Below are 19,178 nucleotides of genomic sequence, written 5' to 3' on the forward strand. Positions count from 1 at the left end.
GGGGCGGGGGGGGGGGGGGAGCCGGGCCGAGCGGTGACGGTGCCGCCGCGGGAGCCATGCCGCCGCCCAAGGACGTGGTGAAGATCGCCATCCAGATGGTGGGAGCCATCCCGCAGCTCATCGAGCTCCAGCAGGTACCGCCCGGCACCCCCCACACCTTCCCCGGACCCCGCGGTCCAGCTCACGGCCGCCCTCTCGCTTGCAGACCAAGCCCCTCGCCTCGGTGCTCAAGGACGTCTGCGACGCGTGAGTACCGCCCCCGCCGCCCGCCACCGGGCCCTGACGGCCCGCCACCGGGCTGCTGCCTGGCCCGGCGGCCACCGGCGCCAGCCGTACGGCGCTGCGACCGGCCGCCCATTGCCGCAGGTGGAGCCTGCCCAACGCCGAGCGCTACGCCCTGCAGTACGCGGACGGGCGGCAGACCTACATCACCGAGTCGGTGAGGTGCCCCCCGACCTCCCCCCGGACCTGCCGGTGTGGCCCTCACCGGCTCACCGGTCGCTTTCCCCTTGCAGAACCGCGGGGAGATTAAGAACGGGAGCATTTTACGGCTGACCACCTCCCCGGTACATCCCTCCGTCCCCCTGTCTCCTTCTCCGCCGCTTGCTGTGGTGGGATGTCCCCCTGCAACGGGGCGATGCGGTGCTCCGAGCCCTTTGCCGCCGCCTCGCTCCGTGACTTCTGGCTCACGACGGCTCCTCTCGGTGCCTCAGACCCAGCAGAAATAACGCGGGGAGGAGACCTGTCTCAACCTTCATTCTCCCTCGGCAGAGCTCGGGGGAGTTTGAAGAGAAACTAAGTCATCTCGAGATGCTTTGGACGCGTGGGCCAACTCATCAAGCGTTCTTAGTGTCACACCAGCTTGACCTCCTTCCTCAGCTCCTCCTGGTCTCTGCTCTGGTGGCTTTGTCTCTCGGTCCAGCTCCTCACTGGGGCTGCTCTAGCCTGAGCCTCCTTCCAAAACTTGTGCTTAAGCTCTTCCAGCCTTCTCCAAGCTTCTCGCTGTCTTTCGATGAGCCCCTTTGGCTTGATTCTTTCCTTCCTGGTAGGACCAAGAAGCAGAGCAGTTGTACAGCGGGATCCAGAGCAACAACTCAGATGTGAAGACTGACTCACTGAAGAAGCTTGCAAGCCTCTCCCAAGACGTTACCTTTGCTCAGGAGTTCATCAACCGGAATGGCTTGAAACAAATCTTCTATATTGTGGAAGAAGGGAATGAGTGAGTATCAGGAGAGGACTTCCTTTGCAGTTCTTGACTTTTCTTCTCCCTTGCTAATGCTGCATGAGCTCTCAGCTGGGCGTTGGCATGGACTCTGTTCATGTTCCTGGCTTGTTGGTCCCAGTGCTGTGGCATGAAGGGCAGTGCTGGTGGCGGGGCACTTGGCTCTGCAGGCGCCTTACCTGCAGGTATGTGGCTGTGTCCCCCCACACTGGCAGCCAGGGGAAGGTCCCCATGGGTCTGTGGTCTTGATTCCTCATGAATGTGCCCAGACTTGAACCTTCCATCCCTTCGCTGCTGGGTCACCTGCAGCCTCATGGGTTTTGCTACCAGGAAACGTCCTGTGATGAGCCTAGCTTCCGCTGCTGCTCATTCCTGCCACCCCAAACACTCCCTCTGCCCTGAGGTTTTAGTTGCGAGAGATCTGCAAGCAGCTCAGAAAACCCCCGTTGCCAAATACTAGTGCCTACTCAACTTTTTCAGGATGTGATGCATCTCCTCTGAGCTCCTATCTCACAGAGGATGTGGAGCCTAAAACCACACAGCGTGTGTTTCTTGGAAGTAGAGGGAGGGATTTGGGGTGGCTTGGCTTTCCTGAGGGCTTGTCTGCAGTGATCTTTGTACCGTGGTAATGCAGCTTTCCACAAACTGTTGAACTTCCCTGCCTCAACTTCCTGGGATGACTAAGTGAGGGTCTGATTTCTTACCCAACAGTCTCTTTTTCCTTTCTTCTTCGGCTCACTGCTCTCTGCTTCTTTAGCTGTTTCTAAGGTACCCACCAATGTGCAACTGTACTCCTGTCTTACAGTGGTGACTGTGAGGTATCTGGAGCCATTCTCACTGCGTTTGCTTATCTGTCCCTCCAGTACAGGGGAGATGCTAGCTCACACCCTGAAGGCCTTCATGGAGCTGATGGAGCATGATTTTGTTTCCTGGGAGACTCTTAGTGCAGCCTTCATCAAGAAGGTAAGCACCTTCTGCAGTCTCCACAGCCTGTGCCCTTGGAATTCCTTGTTGCCCTCGTCACCCAGGCTCAGCCTGCTGTCGACGGATGGTTTTGTGTCTCATAGATAGTGAGTTATGTCAATATGAACGCAGTGGATGCATCTGTGCAGCAGCTCTCCTTGTCTATCTTGGAGAACATGGTGCCTACCAGTCGCCTCCTCTTTGAGCTAGTTAAAAAAGAAGTGACGCTGGATCGTCTTCTCACCCACTTGCAGGTGTAAGTTGAGAGGCCGGAGCACCGTTCGCCCGCATCCCAAGGCTGGTGGGGATGAGGCAATGGGGGAGATTTCTCTGGGTCTTGCTGACTATCCCTGGCACAAGATTGTATTGTGCCTTCCTAAACAACTTGTGGGAGATCAGCCTGTCCTGTCCCTGATGCTGGGGGAGGGGTGGACTATCCTGGAAACCATCCTGTTTCCAGGTCAGAGTCCTTCATGTGTTCATTCATGGCCTGTTTCATTCCAATATCTTGATTCTTTAGCTGACCAGATTTTTTTCTGGTGTTGGCTCTTCCCTTTCCCCGGTATATTTAGGAGCAATAGTATGTTCCTTACAACTTGGGGTGGTGGTACTGTAATGAACAAATGGAGTTTGTTAAATCCCTCAGCTAAGGTGGGTTCTTCGTTCCCTCATCTTCCTCATACCACTCTCTTCAGTTTGGAGGTTTTTCTTTCTTGAAAATGGAGAGGCTCATGCCCAGGGCTCCTGCCAGACAGGAGTCTGCTCTTCACCCTGGGTTCTCCTGCAGCTCCAAAATGCTGCACCCATGGGTGTGTGCAGAGCAATATCTGATCCATCCATGGGTGCCCTGCAGTCACAGCTGCGGGGACCATCTCACCCCTGGCCCTGCTGTCAGCAGCTGCTCACTCATGGCTCTGGCCTCTCTGGGTCCTCCAGCTCCATGCAGTGGGGTCCAGCAGTGAAGTGGGGAGAAGACTCTGCCTTGGGGAAGGCAAGACCATCCTCAAAGCTGGTGACTCTCCCCATCCTCCTCCTCCTCCTTCTGCAGGACAAATGCCCAGCTGCAGCTGAAGGCGATGGCCCTGCTCATTGCGCTGCTGCTGGCTGCGACTGATGCTGAGCGGCGGGTAAGGGGCTGTTCTCTGCCTGTGGGCAGTAGGCAAGACCGGCTGATGGCAGGGTGGTGGGCATTGCAGATCCAAGCACCACAGTGCCCCTGTCATTGGGGTGCTCTGCCAAGAGGCCTCTGCTGTCTCACACCCCTTGGAGTAGTTTTGGGGAGGGATGCAAGATCTCAAATGACAGGAGAAGTACCATGGCTGGTGGCGGCGCAGTGACCGTGATGGCCCAGACCCAGCACCTGGCACGTCTGGGCCATCATGGCTGGGCCCCCCGTGACAGGATCTTGGGCAGCTGAGTCCTCCACTGCAGTGTTTGTGTTCTCTGGGATGCCGGGGCTCTGAGAGGTGCCTGGAGATGTTTAAAGTCAGCCTCCTCACTCTGCTTCTTCTTGACTGACACAACCTGTCCTGGCAGCCTGGTGGGGCAGGATCCGTTTGAGCCCCCCCGGGGTGGGCTAGGGCAGTGGAAGCTGGGGGCAGGTCTCCTGCTCACTGGTGTCACTCCTGAGACTGCCCGTTCCTTTCTGTCCCCACCCTGCCTGTGGCCCCAAGCCAAGCTTAGCGGGGATGGCGGGCTGCAAAGGGAACACAGGCTTTTTTGGGTGAGTGGTGTGTGGAGCTGGAGAATGTCTCACAACCACTTCCCTTCCTAGGACATGATGGACTACCTGAGGGAGAAGAACATCAGGCAGTTTATCCACAAGGTGAGGAGCTGGGTTCGTCAAGGGTCTGCTCTGTGCTTCGTCCTCTGTCGTTCCTCCCCAGCCCCGTCCCCTCAGCCCCAGCCTTTGGTGACGGTGCCTGGCTGGGTTGCCTGTGTGCCCCGCATCCCTTCCTTGATGCCTCCTGTGGGTGCTGCCCCGCTGGCACCCACATGCCCAGGGTTGCACCCCTGGCTGCCTGCAGTTCAGTGCACCCAGCTCTCGCCCAACCCTGAGGGGAACTGCCTGCTTCCTAATGCCTCTTTGAGCAGCAGGATCTGTTGGGCTTTGGCTGCCATTGGGCCCTGGGTTTGGAGGAACTGGGAGCAGCAGCCTGGGGGAACCTTCTCACTCGCAGTCTCCTGTAGAACATCATCCACAGCTCCGAGCCGCTGGGGGATGAGATGGCCCATTATCTGTACGTGCTGCAGTCTGTCAGCCTCAACCTGTGTGAGCGTCGCATGAGAACCTCCATGGATCCCTACTCACAGGTCTGAGAGTGCTCTCCTTGCAAGTCTGGTCCTGGTCTCTTCCACCTGTACAAGTAGAGACAGGTGAAGGTTCACCTTTGGGTGAACCCAGCACATTTGATTTCAAAATTTCAGTTTGTCCTGGGAGAACCTGCTTGTGTGGGCCTCACCAGCATCTCCACTCTCCCTCCAGGAACAGCGGGAGCTCCTCCAGTCGCTGCGCCAAACTGCCTTTGAGTCAGAGACCGAGGCACCTGGCAGCAACTTCAGCACCGAGCGCCGACGATCCCTGTGCGCCAAGGAGTTCCGCAAGCTGGGCTTCATGGTGCGTCCCCCGCTGCAAGCCCCACGCTTGCTCCACCAGCCGGCCTCGGCAGCACCTTCTGATGGCTTCCCTAAGCCTGGCGTCCCTGTTGATGCTGCTGGGCCACCACGCAGTACCTCCCTCTGCTCCCTTGGTACTCCCAAACAGCAAGTGCTGCGGAGCTGCTGGGACTCAAAAGGCAAACCCCATGGCTGCTTTGGGAGGACTCTGCTGCTTGGACAAGAAAGCAGCAGCTGCAAAATTGCATCCTTTTGTGTCCTCCTAGAACAACAGCAACCCAGCGGAGGACCTCCGCCGTGCCCCGCCAGGACTGCTCGCCCTCGACAACATGGTGTATTTCTCCAGGCACACCCCCAACGCCTATAGCAGGGTGCGTGCACTCTCCCAGAGAACTCCCTGGCAGAGAGGTGCTGGTGGATCTCCATCTTCTTTTCCTTTCCCTGTGACCTGTCCTCAGCCAAACCCAGGCGAGGATGTCCCTTTGGGGCAGGTGTCCTACTGGTGCGCCTTTTCAGGTGGAGCCAAGTCCTCCCTGTTGGTAGAAGCAGCCATTTGAGGCCGGTAGCACTGAAAGGTCCCCATAATTTTTAGTGTTTTGCTCACAGCTTGATTTCCAGGCCTCGTTCACATCTGAGCAGACCAGGGCAACTTGGGCAAAACCAGCCAGTGGCTGCAGGGCATTAGCCACGTTCCCACCTGCTTTGCCTGTGATCAGCTCCCACACTGCGGCAGGGGAAGGAAGAAGCTGGGGCTGGTTTTTGGGGAGAGCTAACTACTTCTGTTGGGGATGGCTTAACCTGGGGGGACAGCTTGACTGGGAAGTTCAGGAGGAGTGTGGGATGTCTGATCCCCACCATTTGGGCAGCCCTCCAACTCCATGGCCCGTGTAACATGAGGCAATGGCCCTCTCCTCCAGTTTGTCCTCGAGAACAGCAGCCGGGAAGACAAACATGAATGCCCTTTCGCTCGAAGCAGCATCCAGCTCACCCTGATCCTCTGCGAGATCCTGCACGTTGGAGAGCCGTGTATGTGTGTGCTCCAGCTTGACCATCTCCGTGCCCTGCTGCCTGCCAGCTGGCAGGAGTGGGGACAAGCTGCCAGGGCAGGGCGCTGCGTATGTGGGGCCTCCAGGCTCTGGCGTGACCGACAACAGGGGAAGGGGAGGGAGGGCTAGGAAATGTCCTGGTTCTCCTGGACACTGAAATCCCCTGGAAAAACTGGGGAGTCTGGCATCATTTGTCCTTCTCACTGCAGGCTCGGAGACGGCTCAGGCCTTTTACCCTATGTTCTTCGGGCAGGATCATTTCTTTGAAGAGCTCTTCTGCATCTGCATCCAGCTGGTGAACAAGACCTGGAAGGAGATGCGCGCTACCCAGGAGGACTTTGACAAGGTGTGAAGGGATGCTGGGGCCACAGGCTATGCACAAATTCAGAGGCTCTGTGGAGGGTCACCAGACTAGGGGTGATGTCCTGGGCCCCACAGGTGCTGCAGGTGGTGCGGGAGCAGATCACCAGGACCCTGTCCCTCAAGCCCACCTCCCTGGAGCTATTCAAGACTAGAGTGAATGCGTTGAACTACAGCGAGATCCTGAAGCTGCGGCAGACGGAGCGGCTGCACCAGGAGGAGACGCTGGCTGTGCCTGTGCTGTGAGTGGGCTGCGGGCAGGGAGCCGGAGCTGTGATGGGGGGCTGTGGTGGTGGGGGAAACACCGTGGGGCTGGGGAGGTCAGCGAGCACCAGCTGAAGTGGCCATGCTCCTCTTCTGCTGGCTTTCACCCCAGGGAGTTGCGTGAGAGGCTGAAGCCAGAGCTCCTGGAGCTGATCCGACAGCAGCGCCTGCTGCACCTCTGCGAGGGCACCCTCTTCCGCAAGATCAGCAGCCGCCGCAGGCAGGGTGAGTGCCAGCCCTCTGCTCCTGGGCGGGGGTCCCGGGAGGGGGGCAGAGGCTTGTCCCCATGTCCCCTGCCACTGGGAAGAAGTTGCAATTAATCTGTGGGGAGTAGCGTGCCCGGCTCCCTGGACGGCTGGTGTGGGCTAACCCACGGGGTGGGACCAAAAGTGGGGTGTGCTGATGAGGGAACAGCTCTGTCTACCCGGGGATGGGGACCTCAGCATGGGGGGGCGAGGCTGAGCATTTCCCAACAGCCCTTCTGCCGCAGACAAGCTCTGGTACTGCCGCCTGTCACCCAACCACAAGGTGCTGCACTATGGGGACGTGGAGGAGGGGGTGGACTCTCCCCCCATCGAAAGCCTGCCAGAGAAAAGTAGGTGATGGAGAAAAAGAAGGTGGGAAGGAGGGAGGGGAGCCCTCTGCCCACCCCCACTGTGATGTGGTGGGGATGTCTTAAGGTTGGAATTGCCCGTGTGCCTGGCTCAGTGCCCGCTGGTAGTGTGGGACTGGGAGCTGTGGGAATTCAGGCTGGGGCGGGCTGGCTCTCCAAAGGCTGCTGCAGAGTGGCTTGAGCCCCCCAGCCCCTGAGTTGCAGATGGCTGTGAGCCCCCATGCTCGGGCTCTGTTGGCCTCTGAGTGCCGGGGACCTGGGGGAGAGGAGAGGAGAGCGGGCACTCACAGCTCCTCTGCTTGCCCCAGTTCCTGTGGCAGACATGAAGATGCTGCTCATGGGGAAGGAGTGTCCGCACACAAAGGAGAAGAGCTCCGGGAAGCAGAACAAGGTCAGCATCTCCCACCCTGCCTCACGCAGGGGGCCCAGCATGCTCCCCTCCCCAACTGCTGATGGTTTTTGGTGGTGGGTAGATGGTGGCAGGTTGGGTGGTTTCATGGATGGCGGCAGGTTTTTCAAGTGGCTTGAGACCTTTTGGGTCTCCCGGAGCACAGAGGAGGAGGCTGGGAGGCAGCTCCTGCTCTGAACCCCACCGGGGCTGGGAAGAGTCCAGCCAAGAAGCTGGCTAATCCCTGCACTGTCCCCGCAGGATGTCCTGGAGCTGGCCTTCTCCATCGTGTATGATGTGGAGGAATACTGCCTCAACTTCATTGCCCCCACCCGATACGAGGTGAGCTCCGAGGGCCCGCTGGGGAGGCACACTGCGGCCAGATGTCCTTGCCAGGGGATAGCAGGCGGGGAAGGGAGTCGTGTGTGCCCTCCCAGCCCCCACCAGCCCAGCCTCCTGGGCTTCCCTGTGGTGGGAGCCACAGTGGGGGGAGAGGTGGGCTCTCCGCCTGCCCCAGGCTGGTGCCAGAGTCACTCGTGCTCTGTTTCCCCAGTTCTGCCTCTGGACGGATGGGCTGAACGTGCTCCTGGGCAAGGAGATGACGAGCGAGCGAATGCAGACTGACCTTGATGTCCTACTGTCCATGGAGCTCAAGCTGCGGCTCCTGGATCTGGAGAACATCAGCATTCCCGACACACCCCCTCCTGTCCCAAAGCCCCCCAGCAACTTAAACTTCTGCTACGACTTCAGCCACGCAGAGCAGTGAGTTCCTCCCTGTGCCCCGTCCTTCCCTGACACCCCCCAAAATCAAACCCCTTCCTCCAGGCTCTGTCCTCCATCTCCTGCTCCCAAGTGCTGGCTGGGGGCTCGGGCTTGTGCTGCCTGCACCTTGCCCATCCCAGGGCAAACCGCCCACCCTTCCTTGCCTGTGTCCTGCCCTCCTGCGAGAGCACGGGGCTGAGCCATCAAGCGTCAGGCTCCTGTGTGAGGGGGGGTGACCCAGTTGCTTTGCTCCCCTGCCATGGGCAGGCAAGACAAAATACTTTCCAAACAGCCAAACCCCTCTGTGGTGGGGCTGACCCCCCCGCACCGCAGCCAGGCTTTGGGCAGAGAGAGCAAGGATACGGGCAGGAATAAAGGTACAGGCAGCCCTGGGACAGCTGGAGGGGAGGGGCAGCACTACAAAGGTACGAATACGCACTGCCTGGCTCTCCCTGTCAGCATAGGGGATCCTTTCTCGACAAGAAAATGGTTAAAAAAAGGATAAAACACCCCTTTCCAATCGGTTTGGCAAGCAGACGGCATCTCCAGAGCACGGTGTGCCTGCCCAGCCCATGCCGCACTGAAACACTTTTCTGCAGAGCCCTCTGCGCTCCCACTCCCGGAAGGGGGGAGGGTGTTTAGGGTCCAAGCCCTTGCTCTCTCAACACCATTTCAGCTGGGCAGGGGCTTGCTGCTGCCATGCCTGGTATGAGGAGGAGACCCCCTGTCTGCCCTTGCTGCCCAACACTCGTGCCAATCCTGGTGCCTTCCCCCCCCCCAGGCGGGTACTTGCACACTTCAGCCATGTTGCTGCACTACTGCACGACGACAAGCTACCTCCTCCCCGGCCCCCACGACTCCCACCCCAGTGCCCCCACCTCCTCATGCCTACAGCTTCTCCCAGGGGTGTTGCAGTAACAACTGCAGCCGCAGGTCGCCAGGGCTCCAACTGTGCCTCTGCCTCCCATGTACTGGGACAATAAACCACTTGTGGAGAACTCAGGGCTGTGTCCTTTCCAAAAGCTTGGGGAAGGCGTCAGGCTGACTGCAGGGCAAAAAAGTGCCAAAGCAGGCAAAAACTGGGACGGTGCTGTGGCACTGTGGGAGCCGCGGCACAGAGCGTGAAGAAGCCTGGAGGATGGCCAGCAGGAATATTTTGTTCCTGCTCTTGAGGAGCAGGCATGGAGTCTAGTCACCTCTAGGGAAGGTGGCCATGGGGCTACAGCTAAGGCCGTTTCCAGCCTAGGAAGGCTTAGGAGCACTGCAGGTGGTCCTGGTAACAGGTTGGATGGGCTCAGCTCCTGCAAGCAGGCCCGTACCTTAGCCTTGAAGCTCGGAGAGCAGTGTCTCGGCTGTAAAGAGGCTGTCACAAGGAAAGATGAGGCTGGGGAAGGCAGGCTCTGTCTGCAGCCCCAGCTCTCGCCCCACGCCCCGAACCACCTCCCAGGAGCCGGCAGAGCTACTGAGGTGAGAGCAACGCAGCTTGCTCGGCTTCAGGTCAGCCTTTTGATGGCTGTGCAGGACCCTGCCACGGCCAGGGCGCTGCAGGTAACCTTCTCCTAAGAGCCAAGGGGAGGTGATGGGCACAGGCGGGCCAAGGGGCTGTAGGGCGGGGGAGGGCAGGCATGGGCACCCCAAACCCACGGGCTGCACTGTGGGACCAGGGAAAAGGCCTCAGGGTCCCCTGGGGCCGGGAACCCCGAGGAGAGGGAGAGGGAGAGACCTTCGGGGACTAAGACCTTCCTTCCCCGCCCCCCCCCGAGGTAGGCCCTGGCTGCCAGGTACCAAGCGCGGCCTCGTCACTTCCGGGGGAGGGTGACTTCCGGTGTGGGCCGGAAGCGGAGCGTGGAGCCGGCGCGGCCATGGCGGTGAGTGGCGGGGCTGGGAGCTTGGTGGGGCCGGGGGCTCAGGGCTCGGCGGGCGGGCGGGCGAGCGAGCGAGCGAGGCCGCTGACCGCCTCTCTTGGCTCCGCAGCCCAAGGGGAAGGCGGGTACCAAGGGCAAGAAGCAAATCTTCGAGGAGAATCGGGAGACGCTGCGCTTCTACCTCCGCATCATCCTGGGGGCCTCCGTGAGTGCGGCCGGGGAGGGCCCCGGCGGGGCATGGGGCCGGTGGGGAGGGCCGAGCCCCGGGCCGACAGCCGTGCCGTGCTCTCTCCGCAGGCCCTCTACGCCGTGGTGAACCTGGTGATCTTCTACCCCGCCGCCTCCGCCTGGACGTGGGTGAGCGCCCGGCCGGCTGCCGCTGCGGGCAGGGCCCCGGCGAGGGGGGCCTGGGGCTGGGCCTGGCCCGGCGGAAAGCCGGCTCCTTTCCTGGTTGCCGCGACAGGCGAGGCCACCAGGCCCCTGTTGCCCTGCCCCGGAGGTCGTGGCTTTTGTGGCTAACAGCCGTTTTCTTGTTGCAGCTAGCATTCGTCTTCAGCTCGGTGGTCTACGGCACCAGCTACCGCTCCATGAACTCCATGGCAAAGCCGTCTTTTGCGGAAGATGGCAGCCTTGCCGACGGCGGAATTGACCTGAATATGGAGCAGGGGATGGCAGAGTGAGTGTCCACACCCGCACGAGTCCAGGTGAGCAGGACCTGCTGCCTGAGCGTGCACGCAGAGCCAGGAGAGGCCCCGAGGGAGAAGGCCAGGCCTCAGCTCCCACCTCCGATTGCCCACTGACACAGGCATGAGGGGAGCTGGAAGCCTGTAGCCGTTTTTTCCGATAATGTACCTAAACTGTCCTTGTTACCTGAATGCTTGGCCTGGCTTGCACTAGTCACGAGCTGCTGCGTGGGTACGTCAGCCTGGGATGGTCACTCCTTAGGGCTGAGGTACACAGGTAGGAGATCCCAAACAGTTTGGCTGGAGCAGCTTACAGCTGTCTTTCAGCGAAGAGACAGTGCTGACCATGTGTGTGCTTCTGCCACACGCAGAGATGTATTTTCTTTTTAAACCAGCACTGCAGGTAGTGCTTGACAGAGCAGAAGGGCATGCAGTGCCAGTTACCCCATCCTGGCTGCAGACTGGCCACATCTTGAACTGTTCTGCGCACTAAAAACATCTCCTCTGTCTTAGGCAGCTCCTCTCACCTCCTCAGCCTTTTCTGCTCCTTGTGCTCCTGCATTCCTCATGTCTGTCTGTCTGCAGACAGCACCACGTGTTTGCCTGTCCAGTGTTCTTGGTGCTGCTGTAACTCTCTTTTCCTCGGTCAAGGAGCACACAACAATAATTCCTGCAAAGCACTGTCAAATAAAATAAGGCGACAACAGTACCAAAACAGCAGAAATATCTTCTAGGTTTGTCTTTTCCAACAGCGAGCCTCAAACTAGTTACAGAGAACTCCTGGGCAGTCGTGGACAGGTCACGCTTTGCTCTCTGTCCTCCCTGCCCTCAGCCTCTGTCTGTTGGTCCAGCTTTTGCTGGGGTTCTTCAGTGTGCGCTCGGCGAGGTACCTGGGGTAGTTGGCCCTTTCCTTCCAATGCCCTTGGCCGACAATTTAAGGTTTATCACCATCTTTCACTTGCTGCCAGGCTTTTGAAGAAACACAGTGGGGCTTTGTTTCCGGCAGAGCCCTCTGCATTGTGTCAAGCATTCTTGTGTGGGAAGGGCCATGTATTGATTTATATATTTTTATTTTTTGTTACAAATTTTATTTCTGTAGCCAGTAGATGCCCGGGGATGTTATCAGCCAGTAGACTGACTTGTGCAGCACAGAATCTGCTGTCTGCACAGGATGAGCTCTCATCTTGTGTGTTTGTTAGTGGAGTAGTGAATTTGCTACCTGCAGCCAGAGTGACTCAGGTGTGCAGTGTAAGAGACTCAGCTGAGGGACAAGGTAGCCAGGAAGAGAGGAAATTATTTCTAGTGTGATTTGTGAGCCAGGTGCTTTACACCCTATTCATCCTATAGTGACTTCTTTTTCCTGCTGGTGAGCCGAGGGTTTTTCTCCCGTTTTACACTGTTCTGGCTCTCCTGAGTAGAAGCATAAAATATTTTGGAAACCTTTTTTGTGAAACACAACATGGGACAGTTGAGTAAGGAAAATACAGAAGTTTGATGTCATCTGAGGTATCGTCCTAGTTGTGGGACATGCCTCTGGGAGATGTGTAAGGCACCGAGGCAGAGCAGGTGCCCCAGTAACTGCCCCATGCACGTGTGTGATGGTGCTCTCAGGGGGAAATGACTGACAGGAGTTAGCAGAAGGATCACATTACCTGCTGTGAAAAGGTGTCAGGCGCAGTTGTAGTGCCGCTGCAGCCCACTTGCAGACATAGTACTTCCCTTGGTACCGGGCCTCCGAGGTTTTTTTGCCTCAGCAATACACCCTTGGGGTGAGTTTTATGACACACCAAAATTAATTGATGTTTGTCTGAGGCACAGGCTGTGCAAAACACAGCGCAACTTGAAGGCAGAGCTGTAAAAGCAAAACCTGCACAGCTGAAGTTCCCATCCTTACCCTGTACCTTTGTACCTGAGCCTGTGCAGAGCCCTCAGCTGTAAGAGTGCAAGTTTCATTAGTTTAACGCCATTCATATGTGAACACAAAGTGTTAACAAATACTTGGTGCTCCTCTGTTTCTCAGGTGAAGTGCTCTAAATTACCTCTCTGGGGATCAGGGAACCACTCTAGGCTAACGGTTACTTTCAGAAAGCAGTGGACGTTTTCCTGCCTCTCAGCTGAGCATGCCACAGCTGATTAACACGTGCTGTTCTGGAGCTGCTTCTGGAATGCTGCAGATTTGATGGTGTTTCCCTTGTGCTGTCTGTAACTGAAACAGATGCTGTGTGTTGTTTTGGGGTTGAGGAAAGCTGAGCTTGCTGGTCCCTGGGAGAGCTGGGTTTGGTGGGAGCGCTGCTGTGACCCCTCTGGGGCCGCTGGTGATGCATGAGATTTCTGAACCTCAGCATCCCATCATAGAGCCTTTGCTGGATTCTGCAGCATCTCGAGTTGATGACAGTGTCCCAGCCTGAACTAGTTGTTTCTGGTGATGAATACCTAACATCACCTTGCTTTGTGCTGTGCTGCTGAGAACTAGACGAGCTATTTCATTACCTTTGCCTTTGTTTTCTTGACTTCATTCTTGGATGTGACTTGAGGGTTTCTTACTCCAGCAGATGATGATTTAATGGGAGCGAAGGAGCTGGCATTTTTCTAACTATCATGGCACTCCCTGTGGCTTGTGTTGAAAAACTAATACCTGTTTACCTCTCTTGGGTGTCAGGTCCCCCCCCCCCAAGGTGGTGGTGGAGGTGTGGGCAGCTTGTTCTCCTCTGTAGCTGCTCTCAGCTCTGCCTGAGGCTGGCATGGAAGAAGGAGTCGGATAAGCGGGAGGGGAGAGGGAGCTGAAGCCGTCTGTTGCTGTAGCTCGGCTTGCGGGTGATGGTGTGCTTGTCCTTGTAGCACCCCAGCCCTTTGGTGACCCCGAGTGTGTCTGTCAGCCTGTGAAATGGCAGAGAGAAGATTCATGGTTCCCTTTAGTGCAGCCAGCCGTGAGCAGCTATACTTTATGCCACAGTATGTATCAAATCAGGGGGTGCTGGCTGCTGTTGCGGGCTGCGGGGGTGGTGGTTTTGCTGCCGATTTCCACCCCCCTGCATTCCTCAGCTTTCTCAATGTCCCTTTTCAGAGGGAGCCTAGCTCTTTAACTCATCAGATTTATTTATTTTTTCTGTTTACTGCTCTGACGCTTCTAGATTACCGCGTGTGGCAAAACATAGCTGCAGGGACAGTCCTTCAGTCGGGCCAGGCAGGGTCGCTCCCTGGAGGCGGTGCAGATGGGCTGTGGAGGCAGAGATGCTGGTGTGTTCGGGAGCTAGAATGGAAGGTTAATGTTTTGCTTTTCTTCCCTCAGGCACCTCAAGGATGTGATCCTGCTGACAGCTATAGTCCAAGTGCTGAGCTGCTTCTCGCTCTATGTGTGGTACTTCTGGCTCTTGGTAAGCTCCTGCGGTTTTCTTCATTGCTCTACGTTGTCCTTGTCTTTCCCTGTCTTTAGAGCTGAGAACTTTATCTATTTCATTTCATGGCGTCCTGTTTCAGCCCAAAACTGTTTGCTGATAAATTCTTTAATCTCCCTGTCAAATCTTGTTAATAGTGAGGCTGTACAAGGGAAAGAAGTCCTGATCCCTGTGAGTCAACCACGCAAAAACCAGGCTGGCCTTGGCCTTTTTCTCTGGTTCTGTGAAAGGGCAACAAGAAACATGAGGCAGATCAAAGCCATCTTTGTACATAGAGCCTTTTTGTGACTGGCAAACAGACTGTGCTGCTTCTTGTTTGGTTTTCTCAGTCATTCACCGGCACAAACTGAGGCTGGGAACTGCTGGATACTGTGGCGCTTGGTAGATCAAACCCCGTAGGCTTTGATTTCCCCTTAACACACCAGACTCTTTCTACTCCAGAGACAATTGTCATGTGTCTCCAGCTAAAACTGCTTTTGCAGAAGGACAAAAAGTCTCCAGTTAAAAAAATTCCACAGTTGCTTTGAGTATATCCCACAAAGGTATATAAGGCAATCTTGGGAGCATAGAAAGTTAGCTCGTTTCAGTCCTTACTCACAAGTTCCTTTCTAGCTGGCCTGGCAGAGGGCAGCCTGAACTCTTGACTATCCCCCGGAGATCATTCAGATCACATTTGTTTTCATTTAGAGAAATGTGGGTGTGTTTTCTGAAGGAGGGAGAGGCAGAACATCTGGGCAGTTGGATCTTTCTGGGTAATTCAGACCTGATGCTGAGATTTCCATATATGAAGCCGAAGTGCTGTATACAGATGCAAGTTCCTAAACCATACAAAATCAGGCCATTTATTTTGGACACCTGCCACTGCCTTTGATTTCCGTGCATCCTGTGATGCCCCTGATCCAGCCTGTAAACATATTCCAGCTCCTTAGGCTTCCTTGGTAGGACCAGCCCTCCAGACCATTGCACCACCCCTGCCAGAGCTGTCCCCAAAGTGACTGAGTTTGTGCCACACGTGTTTTGCAGGCTCCGGGGCGCGCTCTCTACCTCCTGTGGGTGAACATCCTGGGGCCCTGGTTTACAGCTGACTCTTCGCCTGCCAGTCAGGAACCAAACGAGAAGAAGCAACGCCGACAAGAACGCCGCCAGATGAAGCGCTTCTAGCCCTGGCCGGGGAGATAGATTAATGCCGTCTCTCATCTCCATGCTGTTATTTCATCAGAGATGCGACTGAAACCACCGCAGTAGCTATGTTACCCTCTGTCATTGCTGCCATTCCACTAGAAAGGCCGCAAGAGACTTCCCTTGGTTGGTTCTTGGCGCCAGTCGAGGCCTTGCTCATTGGCATGACAAGGGGGGTGATGCTGGGATGTGTGTAAATACCTTTTTAAAGCAGTGCTGTATCATGTTCAAGGTTGGGGATTGCAACGTTGGAGGAAGTAGTATATTAAAGAGCAGAGTCTAATTGACCATGCTGGCAGTGTCTTCACACAGGGGTGCTCACAGAGCAGAGCTGTTAAAAACACCAGCGTGTTCTTGGAGACCTGGCCCAGAGGGAAGTAAAATCCCCGAAGACAAGTGGTCTTATCCATTCCCAAGCTTGCTCTGTGCTGCCCTGCCTGCTGGAGCATCTACATGCTGCAAAGGGGCTGCAGCTGCCCTGTGAGACCTGGAGCATGGGCAGCTGGGGGTGCTGTGAACTGGGCTTGCAGCCAGCCTTGGAGCTTTTGGGATTGAGCCTGAGCTCTCTGGAGCCACCAGTTGGCCTGTGCTACCTTTGGGGGAGAGCTCAGTGGCATGAAAGGCGACAAGAATATAAAACCAAGTCTGTGGGGATTGTGTTTTGTTTTTTAGTTTTTTGTTTGTTTGTTTGTTTTTTTAAAAAGGGCTCTCCTAGGCATGGCACAGCTGGAGGAATGCTGCAACTGTGTTATAGAGACCAGGAATAGCTCAGGGCAGCTTCTGCTTTTACCTACTTTGATTTATTAATGTTGTCCCTGCCCAGTATGTTGTTTTACACACTCCGGTGACCCCATCCTGCTCCTGACACACCAACTCAGAGCCATGCAGCTTTGCCTGCGCAAGCGAGACACACAGCATTCACAGTGGTACCAGCCTGGCTGTTGATGCTATCCACAACCTTTTGCCCACATGTTGTTTCCATTACATCATTTTTATTACACACTTTCTCCTTACATCAAGCCCAACCCCCACCTTGAGTTCTCCTGTGCCTCAGAGCCAGGCAGAGTAGCTGTAGTTGGGGTGCAGAGCAATGGTTAATTGTGGGCAAATATCTATGAGGAGGGGGGAGAGCAGAGAGGGGTAGTTGGGGGATTAAAGTCCTTTCTGCTGCTGGTGGGGGATATGAGGGAAGGGGTAGGGGGTGGAAAATGCATACACAGGGGGATTATTCCCTGCCAGGGCTGCCAGGCACAGCCCAGAGCCCCCAGCCCCATCTGCTGGCCCCGAGTAGGTGCCCCCACTCTGCTGGGAACACCCCCTGGTACCCTAAGGGCATCCCCCCATTGCAACAACCCCAGCACAGCCTCCTGCACCTCTGGGGAACCAGTGCATCGCCCCAGCTCTGCCCTCACTCCCTCTGAACCCTCTTCTCCAGCTCCCCAAAGCCACGCAGCCATCCCCAAAAATGCACAGGGGACAGTGGGGGGGACACACATCAACACTAACCACACCGGCCCTCTTGGCCGCGCTACCCTACACAGCCAGTACATGCACAGCAGCCGCCCAGGCGCAGGGGAGGAGGCCCAGGCTCTGCCCTCTCCTCCAGGCTCCAGCCCCAATAAATATCCAATAAATGGCACCAGTTACACCCTTGGAACACTGGTTTGCAGGGTGGGGGGAATGCCCCTCAGTCGGGCAGCAGCTGCTCCAGCTCCTCCTCGTTCAGGCCATTGGTGGTGACAATGTGGTCCAGCTGTTTCATGTACCGCTCCAGGTCCTGCATGAAATGGGGGATGCGGGCCTTCTCCAGGACCCCAAATTTCTTCAGCCGATTCACATCTTCGTAGGAGACCTGATGGGAAGAAGGGTCAGTCCCCGCCATCCAAGGAGGAGGTCTGGCCCCCACCTGCAGCCCACCCCCCTCACTGCCCCAACACCTTTCCTGCCTGCAGGGAAGCATTGGTAAAGCCACCTGGAGGGGGATTTGCAGGGATTTGTGGTTTTGATAATTTTCTGTCACTGTGGGGACAGGTGGCAGCAGGGCCAGCCTGTGACCAAGGCAGAGGGGCTGGCAGAATTTAACCCCCTGGGTTAAGCTTCCCCCAAAGATCTCCCATGGAGGAGTATGGATTGTCCTGTCCTTCTTTGCATCCTACCCAGCACAGCCTTTCCCTGCTCCACCGAAACCCATACGTGCAGGGACAGGCAAAGAGCTGAAGGGATTCCAGCCAAGGGCTTGTTTTTGGGAAGTCCATATGAGCTTTGGGATGGGATGGGTACTCTGTGATTAGCTCCCCGTGCCCCCCGCCCGCTCCCGGCTGTTACCTTTCCAAGTGCAGCCAGCAGTGGGAAGTCGATGGTCTGCCTATGGCGCAGGATGCGGAGAATCCCATCCAGGTAGACCTGGTCTTTACTGAAACAGCCTGGAAGAGCGGGAGAGGCCGGGGAGCGAAAGCCTGGCTTCCCCACTGCCCTCTGCTTGCCTGAACTTCTGCCAACCACAATAACCGGAGTGATGGCACTGGACCAGGGTGACACGAGCGTGCCAGGGCTCGGGCATTGCTGGTGCCATAGCCAGGTCCCAAAGGATAAGCATCAGGGAGCAGCGCCAGGGACCGTGGAGGCAGCCGGATGCAGTGAGAGCCCCAAACCTCTCACTGGAATGCATTCACCTTTCCTCCCAGTGGATTTTCTTTTTAATGGTAAACCACTGCAAGAATCTAAGTGCATCCCCAGAATGCTCCTTTTTTTCCTCTCCTTTCGCTGCTGCTTCCCCGTGAGCTTGTGCAAGTTGCTCCCATCAGACCACAACCACCTTATGGGGCTCCCCAGGGTACCCCATCCATCCCCGCCTCGCCCCAAGCAGCCGAAGTGCTGGGACTGCATGTAAAAAATCACTGCCATAAAGTGCAAACCCATAAGAGAGCAATGCTGGGGATGGGGAGGGATGTGGGGACAGGCAGAGCCACCATTTCAAAGGCTGCCGTGGCCACAGGAGCAGTGATGCTCAACCCACCCAGCAGCAAAACATGTCCGTCTACCTCTGTTTTTAAAAAAAAAAAATAATCCCTTCCAAAACCTGAAGAGTTTTCACCCCCTGAGCAGTACCTGGCTGTGAGGTGTCAGTCTGGCCCCGCTTTGCCCGCACGCAGTATTCCCACCGGACACCGGCATCCTGGACATACTGCTCCAGGTCCTGGAAGAGGGCGGAGAAGGAGAGGCGGCTGGCCCGCTCGATGGTGTAGTAGAGCAGGGCTGCCCGCCACAGGAAGGGCTGCTTGCGGAAGAGGACGCTGTGCAGGCTGGCCAAGCCTTCCTCCGTGGGGTTGGCAGGCTTCAGGCTGTACTGCTTGCGACCCTCAGAGCTGTGCCAGGGCTGGCGGGTGTTGTTCACCCCCCGGATGTAGTGGGTGCCTAGGGAGTGGGGATGGGAGCGAGCGCCATCAGCCGCAGCCTCCAAAAAGCTTGGCCCCCGGCCCCCCCCGCCCCGCCCCTGAATCGCTGGGGTTGGGGCTGAGACCCAGCACCCATGGGTGCCGGCTCCAGTATTGGCTGGAGATGCTGCCATGGGACATGTGCTTGCTCCGCTGCCCAGGGTGGGGGGCAAGCACATGGGTGGGTGCCCAACACCCCCAGCCCCACACGCAGAGAGGGACCCAGCTGGCCTCAGCCCCTTCCAAAACCCACCCAGGAGCACCCCTCCAGGATGCTTCCTTGCAGGACCCAGCGGGTATTACCTTGCCCTGTGGTCCCCACAGCCCCCAGGCCATTATGCTCACAGCATCCTGCCCACCCCCCCAAGCTGTGCCCGTTACCCACAGC

The 19,178-nt window shown here is 57.0% G+C and overlaps 3 protein-coding genes across 3 annotated transcripts in view; 2 read left to right on the plus strand and 1 right to left on the minus strand.

The window, feature by feature from the left end:
- The first annotated feature begins 11 nt into the window (after positions 1 to 11).
- On the plus strand, positions 12 to 8,836 carry ELMO3 (engulfment and cell motility 3). Its single transcript, XM_010583671.1, has 20 exons — positions 12 to 134; positions 206 to 246; positions 367 to 439; positions 516 to 566; positions 1,050 to 1,219; positions 2,086 to 2,185; positions 2,290 to 2,441; positions 3,234 to 3,312; positions 3,960 to 4,010; positions 4,376 to 4,498; positions 4,671 to 4,802; positions 5,068 to 5,172; positions 5,719 to 5,827; positions 6,057 to 6,193; positions 6,286 to 6,449; positions 6,584 to 6,696; positions 6,962 to 7,066; positions 7,393 to 7,475; positions 7,734 to 7,814; positions 8,026 to 8,836. Exons 1-20 carry the CDS (start codon positions 57 to 59, stop codon positions 8,236 to 8,238), a joined length of 2,160 nt encoding a protein of 719 aa, XP_010581973.1. The 5' UTR covers positions 12 to 56; the 3' UTR covers positions 8,239 to 8,836.
- Positions 8,837 to 10,053: 1,217 nt separating this feature from the next.
- TMEM208 (transmembrane protein 208) lies at positions 10,054 to 15,644 on the plus strand. Its single transcript, XM_010583659.1, has 6 exons — positions 10,054 to 10,102; positions 10,209 to 10,304; positions 10,397 to 10,456; positions 10,639 to 10,775; positions 14,072 to 14,156; positions 15,201 to 15,644. Exons 1-6 carry the CDS (start codon positions 10,097 to 10,099, stop codon positions 15,336 to 15,338), a joined length of 522 nt encoding a protein of 173 aa, XP_010581961.1. The 5' UTR covers positions 10,054 to 10,096; the 3' UTR covers positions 15,339 to 15,644.
- Positions 15,645 to 16,773: 1,129 nt separating this feature from the next.
- KIAA0895L (KIAA0895-like ortholog) overlaps positions 16,774 to 19,178 on the minus strand; it is a 13,541-nt gene continuing 11,136 nt past the window's right edge. The window contains exons 4-6 of the mRNA XM_010585187.1: positions 18,465 to 18,770; positions 17,682 to 17,779; positions 16,774 to 17,208 (exon numbers count right to left, since the gene is read on the minus strand). Coding sequence (XP_010583489.1) covers positions 17,044 to 17,208; positions 17,682 to 17,779; positions 18,465 to 18,770 — 569 coding nt within the window. The 3' untranslated portion in view covers positions 16,774 to 17,043. The remainder of the gene's footprint in view (positions 17,209 to 17,681; positions 17,780 to 18,464; positions 18,771 to 19,178) is intronic.

This window comes from Haliaeetus leucocephalus, unplaced genomic scaffold (genome assembly GCF_000737465.1).
Source record: "Haliaeetus leucocephalus isolate CR32 unplaced genomic scaffold, Haliaeetus_leucocephalus-4.0 Scaffold92, whole genome shotgun sequence".
NCBI classification, from domain to species: Eukaryota; Metazoa; Chordata; class Aves; order Accipitriformes; family Accipitridae; genus Haliaeetus; species Haliaeetus leucocephalus.